Raw genomic sequence first — 19542 nt, 5'->3', positions numbered from 1 at the left:
TAGCCAATACTCGTAAGGTTGAGTCCCCCCCCCCCATGTTTTGCATCTTTATAATGTTTTTCAATAGGATAATTCATGTTTCCCGTTCTAATACTGATGCTCTGCTACCCGTTCTCTTAACCTCCTTTTAGTAAAGCCTACGTAAAAGCACCCACAAGTACATTCCAACTGATATATACTTGCAATTAATGAAACTGTTTACATTGTGCACCTTATTATTAAGGACATCCACAAATATGGTGGTCTTAACCATATTTTCACAATAATTGCAGTTGCCACAAGTAGTAGTGTCCTTGTTGCCATGGAAATACAATTTGTGTCACTCTAATGTCACATGACCACATTGTTTGTTTACTGCTAATGCTAAAATGCTCCACGTAACTCATGCCACCAACCTAATGTTACCATTATTATATATCAACGCTATAGTGTTCTTCATATTGCTATGAAAACTAACACATTTAGGTCACATGACAACATGGTGATAGGTGACCGCATACTTTGACTGCTAATAATGCTAACATGCTAACGTATCTCATGTCAACATCATGTATCAGTGTTGAAAACATTTTCACCACCGCTGACGCCAACATGCTGATGTAGACAACACACACATACATGCTCACAGTACGGCATTCGCAAATACACGTATTCGCAGATTGTTGGAAACTTATTTTCTAAAAAAAAAAGAAAGAAAAATCACATACTTTACTGTTTTTATGCAATACTTTGGCACTTCTTTTGGTATCTTGGTGGCAGGGAACTATGTTGAAGTGAGTTGGAGCTTCATTTAGACAAAAGTAGTGCTTTGATCTTATGGCATCCATAGAGAATAACTATACATCTCCATCCATCCATTCTCAATACCACTAATCCTGTTCAGGGTCGCGGTCTGTCTGTCTGTCTGTCTGTCTGTCTATCTATCTATCTATCTATCTATCTATCTATCTATCTATCTATCTATCTATCTATCTATCTATCTATACACATATAATGCGCTTTATGTTACCAAGGAAACGGAATTGTGTCATAGTGACATTTGTGATTGGCTGCGGTGATGCCTTTAAGGACCCTCCGAGTCTGAATGGACTTTGACGGACTGACTTGCTGAGCTGAACGGACGCACATTAAGGTCAGTGGACCCATTCAACACAACACGTTATACAATTATATCTGTACAGTGTCTTATTTCTATCAGTAAGACAAAAAAGCAGGCGAAATGGACCTTTTTTGAGCATCTAAATATTGCTATTTATTCATGTAAAGTGTGTATTTACGACGACACCTTCATTTACAGTGTCATTATTCATAGCAATGTCTTACGTAATAAAATAACGTGTGCGCGTATGTCATTATCTTTTAATGGGCCCCCTCCTCACCCCCCGAGGCTGCGGCTAATGGACTGCTCCACGCACACGCACGCACACGCGTTCCATGAAGAGGCGGGAGCGAGTGCGGAGGTTCACTCTGCCGCTCACTCGCTCGCTCGCTGGATGCTGCGCACACGCGCAGGACGCGCACGCACAGACGGGCGCACGCAGGTAAGAAGACTCACCTCGCTTTGATACATCACGCGACCAGCATGAATATATAAATATAATTGTGTGTGTGTGTGTGTGAGAGAGAGAGATAAAGGCCATATCTATGTGCTGGATATTGCGCTACGTGTTGTGGACTAGTGCGCTTGCGTGCGTGCGTGCTATCGCGCGTAAAGTGAACTTGATAAAAAAGATCGTTGCGCTCCCACCCAAAAAAAGTCGTGAGCGCCGACATCAAAAGGCGCGCTTGTGTGTCTCTTCATCATCGTCGCGATGACTGATATATGTGATGATAATGCAGTGACGTAACAGCGTGGGGGGCGGGGGGGGGGGGCGCTCGGGATGAGGAGGAGGAGAGAATGGTTTTATGTAACACACACACATGCTCACAGCCACTCTCTCACACACACAGGTAAAAAAAAAACAATACAGAACCCCCCCCCCCCCCCCCCCCCAGTTATCGCGGAGGTATGTTCCAGATCCGCCCACATCATTTGATGAAAGTCCGCAATATCAAGAGACCCAATAAAATACATGTTTTTAAATACCCTGTAAAGTGACAAGAAAATGACACACCACCGCAAAGAGTATTGTTAACAAGAATGCCAAATTTGAATGAATAAAAGAAATTGGCGAGTATTTGAATGCAGGCTTCAAAATGGTGAAGAATTGAGACGTCTCATCTTTCAGACTCTGTGGGCTCAGCCGCGGGAACTGCTGTCACTCAAATACGTACCTTTTCTCGGCTCCTTTTTAGTGATGCACATAATCTCGGGCCGCAGAGAGGCGCTCTGTGGTGGCCAGGAAGCCTCTGATCCCTGACGCGATGACCTGCAGCAAGTGGCGGTTTTACATATAGACGACAAGGACAGGGCCACTGATGGAACGAAGGTGCTCGGTATAGTGGGGGAGTGCATAACTGGACCCCATTTTAGGCCTGCCCCCAAAAAATCCGTACGACTGAGATGGTGAAAAAGAGTTTAACGCTATATCTCGACAAGTCACTACTAAATTGTTCTCAGTGTTTACACATGTTTTCAGCACTTATCTTCAAACTTATTCAATGTGTTTGGAACCAAATCACAAAAATTACTTTACAGGATCTTAGACCTACCTAGAACTGTCATGCAGATGTACTAACACACGGTACTGATCCCATTTCCTGGGCATTCAATAATTGATTCCTTTCTACTTCCCCTTTTCCATTTCTTCACCTTTGACCTCTCTTGCTCATTTCTTTATTCTGTCCTTGCATCTTTTTTGCTTCCTTTCTGTCTCTTTCCAAAATACAAATACTGTACGTCGTCACGTAGTCATGTCTCACAAAAACCTTTGCTTTGAAGTAATACTATTGCTTTTGATTCAATTTTAGTCAGTGAACTGATATCTTTGAACAGGAGATCCCAATTTTCAATTAAACTAATGTAAAAATGCGCTTTAGATGGAGGAGACAGTCGTGTCACCTTTTCCAGTGTGTGCGGATGGAAGCAGTCAGAATATTAGGAACACCATGATGTTGTAAACACAACAGCAATGTGACATCAAAATCACAGTGTGTGCGTGTGTGTCATGTTGTCATCACAACGACACAACAGCGTCTGGTAGCTTAGCCGGTGAAGGCAGAAAGTCGCCCTGGCTGACGAAAACCCTGCTGCTTATCTGTGAGAGCAGCAGGGGGCCGAGGGGGGGTTATGATGCAGGAATGAGGCCACAAGTGCGGCCATTGCGTGTGTGTGTTTCGGTGTAAGTGTGTTTAATTTGACTGCAGGCCGGAATGTTAAGTTGCTGACTAAATTGACAGATGGACAACACAGACACACACACACACACACACCCTGTGTGTTGTCATAGTGACAGCGCCACGAGTAATCATGTGTTTCTCTCTCAGGTGGCATCTTTTTTTTTAAAATGTGTTTATTTTTGGAGCAAAGCAAACGATGAAGGTGAGGAACATTCCGGACTATTCCGGACTGTTCCAATCTTGTCAATCACAACACAACCACGCCAACGACGGCCTCGGCCGGTGATGGCGGCCGTTATGACATGGGGGTGTGGTCACGTGTGTGCGCGTCCAAGATAAGATGTGATGGGCCGTCGGGGAAATTATTCAGGATTATTACCGCTCACACGCAACTGAAATACTCTTGCACACACTTCATAAATGGTCTCACAAACACGACTGAAACATTTTCATACACACTACTGAACAGCTCACCTACGCACCGCACACACAAATGAAATGCTCTCACACACTACTAAAACTTTCTCATGAAGACTACTGAAACACGCTCATACACACTAATGAAACACTTTCACACGACATTTTTCACTCACACACCACTGAAATGCTGTCTTACACACCCCCACCCACACACACATACACACACACACACACCCAAACACGTTTACACACACACACACACACAGTTCTGAAACATTCTCATACACACTACTGAAAGTCACACACTGGAAACTCCCACATTCACTACAAAACGTTCTGATACACACTTCTGAAACGCACTAATACACAATACTGAAACACTCTCACACTATGCCGAAACGCTGTCATACACACTACAGAAATGCTCTCACACATCTAATAAACGCTCATTAGGAGTACTGAAACGCTCTCACACGCACTACTGAAACTCTCATGTAGCTTGTGAAACACTCACATACACACTAATGAAACACTTTCACACGTGACTTTTTTTCACTCACACATTACATAAATGCTCTTTCACAAAACTACTACAAACTTCTCATGCACACTACTGAAAATCATTTCCTCAAACACACTTCTGAACACTCTCACACTCAAAATTAAAATGTTCTGATACACACTACTGAAACGCTCTAATACACAATCCTGTAACACTCACACATTACTATAACGCTGTCATACACACTGCTGAAACAGTCATACACGCTACTGAAACACTCTCAACACACACATCTAAAAAACTCATACACACTACTGAAACACTGCCAACACCCTACTGAAATACTCCCATTAACTACTGAAACACTCACACACTACTGAAACGTTTTCATACACATAACTGAAAGGCTCTGATACACACTACTCAAACACCCGCACACCATCCATCCATCCATCCATCCATTTTCTGAGCCGCTTCTCCTCACTAGGGTCGCGGGCGTGCTGGAGCCTATCCCAGCTGTCATCGGGCAGGAGGCGGGGTACACCCTGAACTGGTTGCCAGCCAATCGCAGGGCACATAGGAACAAACAACCATTCACACTCACAGTCATGCCTACGGGCAATTTAGAGTCTCCAATTCATGCATGTTTTTGGGATGTGGGAGGAAACCGGAGTACCCGGAGAAAACCCACGCAGGCACGGGGAGAACATCCAAACTCCACACAGGTGGGGCCGGGGATTGAACCCGGGTCCTCAGAACTGTGAGGCTGACGCTCTAACCAGTCGGCCACTCTCACACACTGCTGAAATGCTCTCATATATATGACTGAAATGCTCTGACACCTCTCACTCTCTCGGGTATAATTGAAATCCTCTCTCTCAATAACTGAAATCTTTTTGTACATCATACTGAAATACGCTCATATAATATACTGAAATCCGTGTTTCAGTTGTGTGTGCAGTATGGGAACGTTTCAGTAGTGTGTATGAGTGGCAATCCTGAATTATGGTCCTGACGTTCCCTCATGATAAGCACACACAAATGTCCCGACTTTGCTGTAGATTTAGGTTCTGTAAGGGGGCGTGGCTTGATGATTGACAGCTGCCATGAGTGTGTGATGCTCATATGTCACATGAGAATGTTGTGTGTGTGTGTGTACGTGTGTATGTGCATGCGTTTGTGTGTGCATGTACATGTGTGTGTACAGGTCTGGGTTTGTGTATCTGGGTGTGTGCATGTGTCTTTGTGTCTTAAGGTTTATGTGTTTGTGTCTGTGTGTGCGTATTTGTCTCTCGGTTTGTGTGTGCGTGTGTGTTTGTCTGTCTTAGTGATTGTGTGTGTGTCTCAGGGTTTATGTGTTTGTGTCGTGTGTGTGTGTCTGAATGTATTTGTCTGTGTGTGTGTCCTGGTCTGTGTGTGTTGTATGCATGTTTTTGTGTACGTGAGTCTGTCCTTGGGTTTATGTCTCAGGGTTCATGTTTGTGTCATCTCTTTGTGTGTGGTGTGTGTGTTTATGTCAGTGTGTCTCTGGGTTTATGTGTGTGTGTATGTTTGTCTCTGTCTTAGTGATTGTGTGTGTGTCTCAGGGTTTGTGTGTTTGTGTCATATTTTTGTGTGTCTGTGTGTGTCTGGTTCTTTGTGTGTTGTTGTCTGCATGTTTTTGTGTATGTTAGTCTGTCCTTGTATTTGTTGTCTCAGGGTTTGTGTGTTTGTGTCATCTGTATGTGTTTGGCTGTGTGTGTTTTTGTCAGTGTGTCTCTGGGTTCGTGTGAGTGTGTCCACGTGTGTCTCTGGTTTGTGTGTATCTGTGTGTGTGTTTGTCTGCATGTATCTCTGAATGTGTGTGCGCGCTTGTATGTGTGTCTGTCTGTCAGTGTCATTGTGTGTGTGTCCCTGGGTTTGTGTGTGTGTGTGTACAGTATGTATGTATGTAAAATCTGTGTGAGTATTAGTGTGTGCGTGTGTAATCACTGTATGTTAGTGTGTGTATAAACATATATGTACACTGCGTGTGTGTTTGGCTTTAAAGTGGGTCAGTGTAATCTGCTGACTCAAGCTTTCACTTACACGATTTATGGCTTTTTAGCTGTAAAATCTTCCATAAACATCTAGAAATGTCGTTTTTGATGTTGCTTTCATCACTGACGCTTCCGAAGCTTCCCGCTCGTCCGGCAAACATCAGCGGAATGCTGGCAGATAGCCGCCGGTTGCTAGGAGACGCCCCGCATCACTCCACCAATCGGCCGCCAGCGATGTGCTGGAGGTGCTGCTGGCCTAAAATAGACCCCCCACCTTCACACATATGTTCTCTCTCTCTCTCTCTCTCTCTCTCTCACACACAACCACATGAGTTCCTACATTTCCCAGAATACCTTTCTACTTGATTATGTGTAGGTGTGTGTGAGTCAGTGCATATCAGGATTTTTGTTAATTTTTTCTTTTTTCTTTTTTTTTTTACATTTGGGAACAATGTGGAACACTGGAAACATCTTTCTTTCTTTCCTTTGTCCCTCTTTCTTTCATTCTTTCTTTGTTTGGATGTAAATTGGCTCATTAGCTCGTTAGTAGCGGTCACTGATTGTCTTCATCCTTGGGTCCTGAGAGCATACAGACCTTCGCTGATTTACACCTGACACACACGCACACATGCACGCACTCTCTCTCTCACACACGCACACATGCACGCACTCTCTCTCTCTCACACACACACACACACACACACACACACACACACACGCACATGCACTCACACACACAAACACAATGGGGGTCTAATTTAAAGTCAAATCTTGACTTTTGCTGACTTTTGTTCCGCGCTGCTGCATTCAAGGGGTGTGGGACAAAACAGAGATGCATCCTGAACCCCGAAGTCGCTTAGCAACATTCTGTGTAAGTCAAATACAGTATGAACATAAACCGGACTGGTGATGTTATGGGATGTCGGCGGCGCCACTCAGAGGTGTCTGAGCTCTGAGCGCATCAAAGTGATAGTCTAGTCTGACTTATTGATCCTCATATTGATTCCTTGTTAGTGAGCTCTCTCTAAAGACTAAAGGAAGTAGAATCGTCTTCTGTGACCTTGAACTAGTCTACAGAACACTCACGTTAGTTTAGCATGTTGCTAAATTTTAACACAGGAGAGGATAATTCTATGCTCCACGGTCTCCGCTTGGCTGCAGCTTTCCAGTTTGTTGAGCTTTACCTGTCATTTGTCAAAATGACTCATCGTAATAAACAAGCACGCTAATGTTAGCTTAGCATGTCGCTGTACCTTATCACGGGATATGTTTGTATTACACGCCACTCCAGTTTGTTGTCGTGCTCCGTTTTACTGAACTATATGCATTGGTGGAGATGACTCATAAAAATAAACACAAACGCTAATTTTCATTTAGCATGCTAGCACACTAGGCTTACAGTCCACAGTCTCCACTTTGTCATCTAAAGGATGCAACATGCGTTCTGGTGAAGAAAGTGACCTCAGCCCTTAGGTGATTATAACTCATGAATAATAGCTACAACTCGTGAAAAATTAATGAGTGGCTCATGCATAATTAATTACATGAGAGCATAGATCAATACATGACTCAAGAGATGATGAAAAGATGAGTAAGCGTCAATTAAAGCTCTTGTAGCACGCTTTGTCACTGAAGTGTGAGTGTGTGAATGTGTATGTGAATGTGCGTGTGTGTGTTAGCACGCTATCATTTGTTCTATTGTGGAACGACAAGATTCTGGAATCATCCCTTTGTGTTCCGTGGGATCATCCAGAGCTGAGGCCCATTGTGATGTTGTGTACTTGTTGTATAATGTGTGCGTGTATTTGTGTGTGGAACACATGTTTTTGTTATGTGTACCAGCAGAGTCATCCTTTATCACACAGGTCCTGTGTTTTTTTTTTTAGCTTAGCATATTAGCACACACAGAGGCACACACACATTCATGCACGCACACACAGACTACGTACAGACACATGCAAACACGCACGCACACACATACACATCCATAGACCATCATGCAGACACCCACACTTTTGCACATGCACACACGCACACACATATTATGTAAAGCATATTTTTTTACTTATTTCCAATTAATAATTATTCTCTTGTTTTGTTGTTTCAGGGAGTGACCAAACAGCCTGCACCATGATGATGATGCCCAAGGTAAACAAATATTTGAGTTAGCCGCTAGCGTTAGCATGCCATGTCTGACATACTTGTTGCGTGCAGAGGCCTCAGACGTCCCCGGGCAGCGTGCTGTCTCTGCGAGGTGGCGCCAGTGTGCCGGGATCCCCCGCCGCCGCCATTGTGGTGAGCGGGCAGCTTTTATTTTGGAACTTTCTCAGCATCTGTAGCCCCCACATCCCCCCAACCTTAAATTTCCCCCTCCCCTAATAGGCCCGGGTGGACGACGGAGTGATGGTCTACAAGGACCTGGCGGCTCTTCCGCGGGACAAAGCTATCCTGGACATCGAGAGACCGGACCTGATGACGTATGAGGTGCACTACAACTACAGTCCACTGGAGGTGTCGGTGAGTCACTCTGCTCTCTTTGCACACAAGAAGATATTAATTAATTGTATTGATTGGTTATTTTTTGTTTAAAAATTGCAGATAGTTTTTCTTTTTTTAATATTTGTGCTCTTGTTAGCTATTTTTGTTGTCTTATTTGTTGTCTTATGTTTGTAGTCTTATAATGAATAATTTGTCTCGTCTTATGAATTCTAATAATTTAGTTTTCTTGTTTTGTTGTCTTATTTGTTTTGTCATCTTGTTATTTGAACTGTTAGTTTATGTTAGTATTTTTTTTCTTTTTATGAATTATTTTACCTGCCTTATTAATGTTTTGTTGTTTGTTGTTATTTATGTTTACTGTCTTATTAATTGTCTACTCTTGTTTATGTTTTTTTGTCTGATTATCAATTTTTTTGCTTGTCATCTTATTATTACACTGGGTTAAATTTTGTAATTTGTCTTATGTTTTTTCAACTGATTCAGGACAATTTTACATCGCTGAATCCGAAAATGACATCCGTGTCTCTTGTTCAGGTCAGGTTTTTATGCTAAATTGTAACACAATTCCTGACACAGACCGGGTAGGACGCAAAGGCCAAGACACAGTCGGTAAGAGGCAAACATAGGTAGTTTATTACGGGCAGGGTTCGGCACACAGGTAGTCAATCCAACCAGGCAACAGTATCCAAAAAGACATGGGGCAAGGACAAGGTTAAAAAAAACAAGCACGGTCATACACAAGGTCAAGACATGGATAGGAATGCTGGATACGAAGATTTACTAGGTGCGACGTTCTGCCAAGTGTGGAAGAGTGGAAACCCAGGGCTTAAATATCATTACTAATGAACCCAAATTAGAAACGCCTGAAGTGACATGTGGCAAAGGAAGCAAATCTATAACTAATACAAACTGAACGTGATTCACCAAAATAAAACTGGAAGTACTAAACAACCCTGGAAGTGCCAAGTGACTATAACTTAACTACAAAAGCAGTGACCACCCTAGACTGAAAACGGAGACAAACATGCCAGTACCCCCGCCAACCCCCCTCAACAACCGGCTCCTGACGGCCCAGGAACCCCTGGATGTTCCATCCATCCATTTTCTGAGCCGCTTCTCCTAACTAGGGTCACGGGCGCGCTGGAGCCTATCCCAGCTATCATCGGGCAGCAGGCGGGGTATACCCTGAACTGGTTGCCAGCCAATCGCAGGGCACATATAAATAAACAACCATTCGCATTCACATTCACACCTACGGGCAATTTAGAGTTGTCAATTAACCTACCATGCATGTTTTTGGGATGTGGGAGGAAACCGGAGTGCCCGGAGAAAACCCACGCAGGCACAGGGAGAACATGCAAACTCCACACAGGCGGGGCCGGGGATTGAACCCCGGACCTCAGAACTGTGAGGCAAACGCTCTAACCAGTCGGTCACCGTGCCGCCTCCCCTGGATGTTCAGTGTGGAAATCCCGAATTAAATCGGGATCCTCAATAAAATGAGAGGGGATCCAAGAGCGCTCCTCCAGACCCTATCCCTCCTAGTCAACCAGGTACCGCATCCCCCGTGCCCGATGACGGGCAGCCAGTAGTCTTCGGACCGTAAAGACCGGGCTGCCGTCGAGAAACCGAGGGGGGTGGGGCACAATGGACTCGTTTTAACGGGCTTTACCTGAGAAACATGAAAGGAGGGATGAACATGCATTGACTTGGGGAGGCGCAGATGGACAGTGAAAGGATTGATCACTTTGGAAATCGGGAATGGACCGACAAATCTGGGAGCCAACTTTAGATTCAACTGTGAGAGGTAAATTGCGTGTGGACAACCAAACCTTCTGACCCGTGATGTAATCTGGAGCTGGGGACCTCTTACGGTCAGCAGCGGCCTTATAAAAGGCGGACTGTTTCCAAAGGGACCTGCGTGCTCGCTCCCAAATTCTCCTGCAGTGCCTCACCAAAATCAATGCGGAAGGAACGGAAGAGCCAGAATCTATAGAAGGGAAGAGAGAGAGAGGATGAACATAAACAACATGAAAAAGTGAGTAACCAGATGACGCAGACATGCATGGTAGGTTAATTGAAGACTCGAACCCGCGGATGCATGAATTATGAAAGCCTTGGTCAAGATTTTTTAATTCTTCTCAGGACATGAACATTTTTTTTTCTAACTTTTTTTCCCCAAAAATACGATTTTTTCATAAAGTTACAGACATGTCCAATCCAGTGGACTACAGGAACAAAGAACCGCTATGCACCAGAGGGCTAAATTGTCTTTAGGTGTGAATGTAAGGTTGCTTGTTTATATATGCCCTGCGATTGGCTAGTGACCATTTCCCGCCTCTCGCCCAGAGTCAGCTGAAACAGGTGTCATCATGTCCGCGACCCTAGTGAGGATAAGCGGTACGGAAATTGGATGGATGGAAATAATCCCCGCAACCTGTGGGGATTAATTAATTACCGACTGTTAGTTTATTTAGTTTCTTACAAAGAAGGACTCACACTGTCCTAGGGGGGCGCGCCCCCTGGTTGAGAACCCCTGATATAAAGTGAAAATACCTGTACGTTTAAACAAAAACATAAAAAAAAAAACGTGGCCATAGTTCAAAAAGTTGACCTGCGTGATATTTGGATTCAGCACGTAAAAAATGTTCTAAATCTGCTAAAACAATCTTACAAAATAAATTTGTTGTTGACAAGTCTTATTCATGAGCTTGTTGTTCTGTTATTATTTCCTTTAGGACTTTTTGTTTATTTTTTTATCATCTTGTGATAATAAATTAAGTTATTTGTTGTGTTTGTTTATTTGTCTGTTGTCCGTGATGCAGCAGTCGCTGTCTCCCGGCTCATTCTCCCCTCCGACCTCCCCAGAGGTAAGTCAGCAGGAGTTCAAAGTTCATCACGTGAGCAAACTGTGTGTGTTTCTGCTTATTCCGAGATGAGACTACAGGATTTTAGCCCCGATATTGGCCCGTTTAGTTATATTTTTGTCGGAACGACAAAACTTGTAGTGTGACATAATCCACGACCAACGATTTGGCCCTTACCATAGCCCTACAACGCCAAAATGAAAAGTCTAGCAAGTTTTTTTTTTTGGGATATCTTATGTGCAGTGTGACATATCAGCGACAAAACTCTGACAACGCACCATGACGTCGACACATATGATTGCGTATTGTGACCGGCGCATCGCCTCCCTTGCTTGCTGTTGTCAACATTTAAGCACACGCACAAAACCAATGTTTACTGAAACTTTAAAGCATGATTCGAACGCCGGCATGTTTATTTACAACCGTTGGTGCTAGCAGTGGCTTGTTAGGCTACATAACGTTCTATTGCCTGCTTGTGAGCCGTATCGTATTAAAAGTATGTGAACATACCTCAAGCAATCCTCTCCCGAGCACCGGTGACGACCACGACATGTTGACCGGTGACACGTTTTCTGCTTCCACCTCCCCGACGGTGTTTGATTTGACAAGATAAAGCCCAGTGATCGTAAAAGACGGGAGGCGGTAGTATCGGAATAAATGTCGTTTAGTGTTGCCACTGTCCGCCCGAGGATCGTAGTAGTAGTAGTAGTAGTAGTAGTAGTAGTCTGACGTAGTGCAATTGGGTAAGACCAAATTTGTCTTGTAGTCTGATCCAGGCATTACTCTTATTCTGTCTCGATCTTTGCAGGAGTCCAGGGCGTGGCTGGAGAAAAGTTCTCCTGCAGGCTCCTCGCCTGCTTCCAGCGGCAGGAAACGCAGCGGCAACACAACGCCATCTCCACACACACAACACACACTGCACACCGAACACACACTACTTACACAAAACATACACCCTTCCAAGATCTTGCAACACTTCCATAGGCCTGGTAAACTTCCTTTGTGCTTCTTTTGTATACTTCACTGTACACATTTTCAGAGGTGCCCCAAAGTTCAGCCCTGGGGACATTTGCAGCATATTGTAATCATAAATTAAAAACATGGCCCACATCAGAAGGTTAGAAGAAAAAGTTTTAAACCACACATTTATTAAAAAGTAAAAAATAAAAATGTTTTTTTTTTAATTTTTTTTTTAACAATGCATTATTTTATTTTAAATTGTTAAAAACATCCATCCATTTTCTGAGCCGCTTCTCCTCACTAGGGTCGCGGGCGTGCTGGAGGCTATCCCAGCTATCATCGGGCAGGAGGTGGGGTACACCCTGAACTGGTTGCCAGCCAATCGCAGGGCACATACAAACAAACAACCATTCGCACTCACATTCACACCTACGGGCAATTTAGAGTTGTCAATTAACCTACCATGTATGTTTTTGGGATGTGGGAGGAAACATGAGTGCCCGGAAAAAAATCCACGCAGGCACAGGGAGAACATGCAAACTCCACACAGGCGGGGCCGGGGATTGAACCCCGGTCCTCAGAACTGTGAGGCAGATGCTCTAACCAGTAGGTTGCCGTGCCGCCTTGTTAAAAACAAATTGAAAAAAAATTACCCATTTTTTAAATTCGAAATTGAAAAAATATATATATCACACATTTTATTGAAATTATGGGTGGCACGGTGGTCGACTGGTTAGCACATCTGCCTCACAGTTCTTAGGACCGGGGGTCCAAAAACATGCGTGGTCAGTTGATTGAAGACTCTAAATTGCCCGTAGGTGTGAATGTGTGCGCAAATGGTTGTTTCTTTATATGTGCCCTGCGATTGGCTGGCGACCAGTTCTCGCCCGAAGATAGCTGGGATAGGCTCCAGCAGCCCACGACCCTAGTGAGGATAAAGCGGTACAGAAAATGGATGGATGGAAGAAAATTATGGAAATTTTTCACGTATTATTTCAATTCAAAATTGTAAAAAAGAAAATGCTACAAGATTTTGCACTTTTCATATACATTATTTTAAAAATTGAAAAAAAATTTCCACACGACTTTTTTAAATAAACAAATTAAATTTAAAATTGTAAGATGTTTTTTTTTAATTAAAAGTTGAACGTTAAAAGTACAGCAGTACCTTAAGAGTCATCTGACGAAGCTTTTCAAGAGTCAAGCTGTTGCTCAACAGATGTTTTGCTGTGTCTTGTGAGCAAAAATTCGAGATACGAGTGCGAGAAGGTGGCAGCGAACTTTCAAAAAGTGGCCAAATACTTGTTTCAAGCAGTTTATTGCCACTCCCAGTTGAAGTTCACTGACAAACAAAGAGAATTACACATTGTGTATTTAAAACAACCACATAGCTTTGCCTTCAGTAAGTACACTAGCTTAATGCTAACACACAATGCAAAACACCATGGACAGGCTAATGAATAGCAGCAATGCTGGTAGTTATAAGCCTCTAAGCAACGGACATTTGAACACAAACGGTGGAACAACATATGCAGACAGACAATATTACAATACTCATAGGAATATATTCTTTATCCTTTGCGGAAAAAAAAAAAACTAATAACAGTTTTACTGAGGCTAACTTAGGAATCGACTGTCTCCATGTATATTTATGTCTGTATTTTACCGCCCCTTGGTGGCCACAGCAAGCACACCAGAAAGAGCAACACAATGTATCTAATGTATTCTGTGTAATGATGGCTGTTTAAGTGTTAATGTAAATTTTCATGTTCCAGACAATGGAAGTAACATCTACAGGAAACCTCCCATCTACAGAAGAGGTCCGTTAATCACCTGTCAGTCATTAGCTGTTAGCGTCATGAGCTAGTTCTACTTCATGCTATGTGTGTGCGTGCATATGCAGGCGCGTCGTCGTCAGCGCTCCCTGCAGGGAAGCACTTGGAAGATCGCATCATAGAGTCGTCAAAGTTTCCTGCCGCTGAGCCTCCAAATCCAAACGCTCCCTCCAAGATCGAGACGGAACATTGGCCCTGCCCCCCGTCCGCCGCCGTCTTTGGTATGATGCAAACTCTATGCTTCTCCTTGTCACCTTGTCTCCTCCTCTTGATTCCTCTCCTGTCTCCCTTCCTTGTTCTTGTCCTTATCCGGTTCCCCTGCTTCTTTCTTCTCCTTATGACATCACCATTTCAAAACATTCCAACTTCAACATATTCAAAAACATTCTGGACACGTTGGACATTTTCCAAATTTAAAAAAAAACCAGTTTTCCCTGAATTCAAATTTTCCCACCCCAAAACTCTTTCAAAATAAATTAAATAAGGTTGAAGATAAGTGTTGAAAACCGTGCAAAAAACTGAGAGCAATATAGTACTGAATTGTTGAGATATAGCTTAAAACTCTTTTTCACCATCTCAGTTGTCTGGATTTTTTTTGGCTGGGGCTAAAATGAGGTCGCACTGACGTTACCAGGGAATAGCCCACCCCCACTATATAAACACCAAGAGCCCTTATTCCATGCGGTGGCCATTTTACGGAATTGCCACTTCCTTATTCATAATAACTTGGCCCAGTTCCACCAGCATAGCATACAGTTAGCCATCAAACTATGTCCACATCTCGAAAAAATACATCTTTCCTGAAGTGTAATGAGTTTTGTGTTATTTGGGCTACAGTGTCTCTGCTGTCTGCCCTCACACGCGTTGCATTGCGAGGCAACGGCAAACTGGACGGGATCCAGCACCCCGCCTGCCAGCTTGCCAGCAGTTCGACTAGCCACTGGAGGTCTCGCGCAACGGCGTTAAGGTTGTCAGCCACACAGTTGCCAGCTGCAACGTTGCGGGGCGAGGAGAAGGAGGCAAAAACTGTGGACACGGGGGACCCACAGGGACCGTGGGGCATGCACTGCTGTGGCCGCATATGGTGCACCCTTCGGGGGCCAGAGCAGCTCGACGCCCGTTGAATTTCAACCGGGGCAAAACTGCGGCGCAACTGCTGGTCAATACACCAGGGCTCAGAAGCTGCCTCTCTGCAACCTGTGAGAGCGTGTGCAATGTACATCGCTGGGAATTCTCCTCTTCCCGCTTAGGAGCCATGAAAGAAGCCACATATTTGATTGACAGCTGAAGGTTCCAGGGATTACATATGCTTTGCGGTTCCGCTGGGACCACAAGCAAGGCTACGACCTACAGCACCTCAATGCGAAAATACAAAAGACAAGTGCAACAAATACGAAACTGGCTGATCTGATGAGCAAAAATATTGCTTAAACGTTAAGAGTAGCAATAGAGGATGTCCGCTCCAGAAGTGGGTAGGGTAGCCAAATATTGTATTCAAATAAGAATAGTGTTACCTGACAATAATGTGTCTCAAGTAAAAGTAAAAAGTAGTACTCCCAAAAAAATACGAGTAAAAAGTACACAGTGAAATAATTACTCAAGTAAAAAAACAACAAAAAAGTTTGCAATTTACTGCGCGGTGGTTTCTCAAGTGAGTTGAAATATCGACGTTTGGGCAGACAGTGCCAGACAAATACTACAATACATGAAAGCTGTTGTTTTTGTTCGTCTAAATGTAAACAAGAGTAGCTCGCCGTTGCCTTCATGGTAACGTAGGCACGACAATCAGCCACGCTGGCTTATCTAGTGTTAATACCTATGCCTAAGAAGCCCAATAGAAGACATTGTGTGAGGTCATGTGACTTTCTTGTGTGGTTTGATTGGTGAACTAGACTTAAATGTCACTAGCGCTTAAATTAGATTGGCGCAAACAGCGCCCGATGCGGAAGTCTAAGTCGTAGTCTCGCGCACGAAATAGTTGATAAGCAATAATTCATAAAAGTAGCGAGCAACATTTAGATCATTGTAACGGAGTAAAAGTACAGTTACCGCTAGCTGCCAGCGTTCAAGGAGTATGAAACAGCCTATGACTTTTATTTAATTATTATTATTCATATTTTTACTGCTACTTCCAGTGCCTTTTAATTGCCCCTTCAGGGATGAATGAAGTGATTGAATTGAATTCTTTCCTTGATTCCTCTTATCCTGCTGCCTTGCTGACTTCTTGCTCTTCTCTCAGAGAAGGAGAAGGCCTATCGTCGGAGTGAGGGTAAGCAAGAAGAGGAGGAAGACGAGGAGGACGATCAAGTTTGGGGTTTGCGAGCTCTTCACAGGCAGGAACTCAACAAGGTGGGAAAGGGTGGAGCTCTATGTGATGATGTCAAGTGTGTGTGTGTGTCTGTGTATCTGATGACATACCTGTGTTATTGACTTCAGATTCAGTCCAACCTGGGAAGGATCATCCTGAAGGAGGAGCTGGACAAGTCAGCCGCTCCTCTGAGGAGGAAAACTCGCTCGCTACCGGACCGCAGCCAGAATGCAGGTAGCACATGGAAGCCTTATGAAGATGTCATCAAGCCAAACTTCCTGTTTAAAGAATCTTTGCACAGTAGTAGCTTGATTTACGAGTGTCCCAACTTTTGAATTTTTCCAGTTACAAGTCAAAGTATCAGCATACCTGTCTGAGTTAAAAAAAAATTTTAAAGAAATAAAATAAACATTTAATAGTCCAGCAAGTTTGAGCTGGCGGCATCTGGTCATCATGTTAAGGACGGTACATACTGAACACTCGATTCAAAATGTAAATGACTGACGTGATGGTTTTTTTAGTTGCCCTTGGTCTATCTGTGATGAACCTGAATGCCTCATCGCCACTTCCTGTCTTCTCTGCAGGCGCTACCACGTTCACCTCTGTTTGTTTCCCAGCATCTGGGGCAGGCCTGGCCAGGGTGAGTGTGTGTGCGCATGTGTGTGCGATACATTAGTGTGGTGCTCAGGTGCTGAGCGGTGCGTTGGTGTTCTTCTCAATTCCAGTTGCAATCTACAGAATTCAGCCCATCAAAGAAGGCCGCCTCAGGTACCCCCCAGGGTGCTTCCAAGCCCACGTGCTGCGTTCAAGTTCCCTAATGTGTGTGCGTGTGTTGTGTGTGTGTGTCTCCCGCAGGTGTTCAGGTAGAGTGTGTCTTCATCATTGTGCGGTGTGTTGGCCACGTTGTGGTGATGTTTGTGTGTTTGTGTGTTAGAACGGCGACGCCGCAATGGACCGAGGCCGCTCACTGCCCAGCGTGCTCGAGCTCAAGGTAAACATGGGTCTCTATGATAATATTACACAGGTGGGCGTGTCCTGAGTGGTCACTATGACAGCGCTCGTTATTCTGCTTTATCAGACTTACCCGTATGAGACGCTGGTGGTCAACCACAGAGGACGTAGTAAACTTCCTCCAGGCGTCGACAGAACGCAACTGGAGGTAAAGTTAATTACTGATAAAATGCTAGCATGCTAAGTAAGATAGGAACCCAAGTAGAGAAAGCGCCAAGATAACAGATTTTACAGACTGACTGATTGGTATGCAGGACAGTGGTTTACACTAGCCACACTGGGCAACAACAAAAACACCCTATCGTTGACCACCCCCAGGGAACACACCCGCTGAGGCATAAATAGAGGGATTCCACGCTGAAAATTTTGAACTAAGGAGGCCTTTTGAGTTAAAGGTGAAACATCTTCAACAAACAAGCACAGTCCAGTTGCCTTGATTCAACATTTGCGGAATATTAATGACAATTGCTAAACCGCTAACATGTGCGATGCTAACATATAGCAAGATAGCAACCTGTGTAACGAAAATGCTGAAGCAAATTCAGAAATACATCTTGGCCTGTATTCAGGTACTTTACTATTTATAATGAAAAATGATTAAAAGCTAACATGCTATGCCAACATATAGCAAGATGGCAAACTGAGTAATGAAGGCGCCAAAGCCGATCAATAATTTTTATAATGGTTAAGGTAACCCTTGTGTTAAGGTACTATTTTTAATGACAATTGCTAAAATGCTAGAATGCTAACACATGATAAGCTAAAGTTAATAAGTGTTGTGTGTGCGTACAGAGACATCTGTCACGGGAAGAGTTCGTCAGCGTGTTCGCGATGACGCCGGAGGAGTTTGAGCATCTTTCTCTTTGGAGGCGAAACAACCTCAAAAAGAGGGCATGTCTCTTCTGACTGCACACCCACGCTGCTGGAGACGCACCCTATCTACACAAGCTAAAGCGCTGATAGAGACGCTAACATTAGCATTAGCCATCACTGCTAAACCATGTTGAGCAGGCACCACAAATGTTGTTGTTTACAACTCTGGGGGAAAAAAGAGCTATTGGTGAGGCTAATATTAGCGTTAGGACAACAATGCTGATATGATTGCTAAAATATGTTGGGCAGTTGCCACAAACACTGTGGATTCCAACTAAGAAAGCTACAAGTGAAGCTAATATTAGCATTAGTGTGACAATGCTAATAGCTATAATGTGAAGAACTTGTAGTGAAGCTAACATTAGCAGTGACTGCTAAAACATGGTTGAATCTACTCTTAATGAATGTTCTAAAAGACACGGTGATTTCATCTTCTGACGGCTACTGTACAGCTCTCAGTTAGCATTCAGTTTATCTTAGGTTAGCATACTGACCGGGAAAAAAGGTGAAATCGGCTGAGAGGAAGTCATCTGCTTGTTTCGGATTAATGCAGGCGCAGACTGATGACATCACGTTCGTGTCTTGTCAGCCATTTTGCGTCCTTTGCTGAGGGAGTCGTCACCATTTTGTATGATGACGACATTTTAGATATAACTTCACAAAAAAAGAAGATTAGCTTTGTTTTGATAGTTTTGGAGTAAATATAAGTCACCAACTAAATGTTTGTTGTTTTAATTTCTAATTTTGGATGCTTTTGAAAATTATGATGAATTTTGTGTTACACGGCTGCTGCATGCACGATCTTAACGTGATGTGATCAATAACTAATCAGCATTGAATGTGTGTGCTCTCAGCTCATTTACATATATTATCTATAAGGAAATTACAGAGTCGTGCTGTTGTTTCTTACTGTATGTGGATGATGAATGTGATGTGAATGATGAACAATAAAACTTTACATTTGTCAAAC

At 43.6% G+C, this 19542-nt stretch overlaps 1 protein-coding gene across 9 annotated transcripts in view; it reads left to right on the top strand.

Moving 5' to 3' along the window:
- LOC133475771 (dematin-like) overlaps positions 1–19541 on the top strand; it is a 111604-nt gene extending 92063 nt beyond the window's left edge. The window contains exons 1-16 of one of the 9 annotated variants that reach the window (XM_061769171.1): positions 997–1132; positions 1388–1541; positions 8327–8367; positions 8434–8514; positions 8602–8736; positions 11544–11588; positions 12394–12574; positions 14321–14365; positions 14449–14601; positions 16620–16729; positions 16817–16922; positions 17273–17328; positions 17414–17456; positions 17544–17679; positions 17767–17847; positions 18492–19541. In XM_061769171.1, coding sequence (XP_061625155.1) covers positions 8350–8367; positions 8434–8514; positions 8602–8736; positions 11544–11588; positions 12394–12574; positions 14321–14365; positions 14449–14601; positions 16620–16729; positions 16817–16922; positions 17273–17328; positions 17414–17456; positions 17544–17679; positions 17767–17847; positions 18492–18534 — 1233 coding nt within the window. In that variant the 5' untranslated portion in view covers positions 997–1132; positions 1388–1541; positions 8327–8349 and the 3' untranslated portion in view covers positions 18535–19541. Of the gene's footprint in view, positions 1–996; positions 1133–1387; positions 1542–8326; positions 8368–8433; positions 8515–8601; positions 8737–11543; positions 11589–12393; positions 12575–14320; positions 14366–14448; positions 14602–16619; positions 16730–16816; positions 16923–17272; positions 17329–17413; positions 17680–17766; positions 17848–18491 lie in introns of those variants that run through there. The other 8 variants (XM_061769164.1, XM_061769166.1, XR_009787922.1 and 5 more) reach the window with 8 other exon arrangements.
- The last annotated feature ends 1 nt before the right edge of the window (position 19542 follows it).

This window comes from Phyllopteryx taeniolatus, chromosome 3 (genome assembly GCF_024500385.1).
Source record: "Phyllopteryx taeniolatus isolate TA_2022b chromosome 3, UOR_Ptae_1.2, whole genome shotgun sequence".
Taxonomy (NCBI): domain Eukaryota; kingdom Metazoa; phylum Chordata; class Actinopteri; order Syngnathiformes; family Syngnathidae; genus Phyllopteryx; species Phyllopteryx taeniolatus.
The sequence above is the reverse complement of the archived record's forward strand: the minus strand, read 5'-3'. Positions and strand labels throughout refer to the sequence as shown.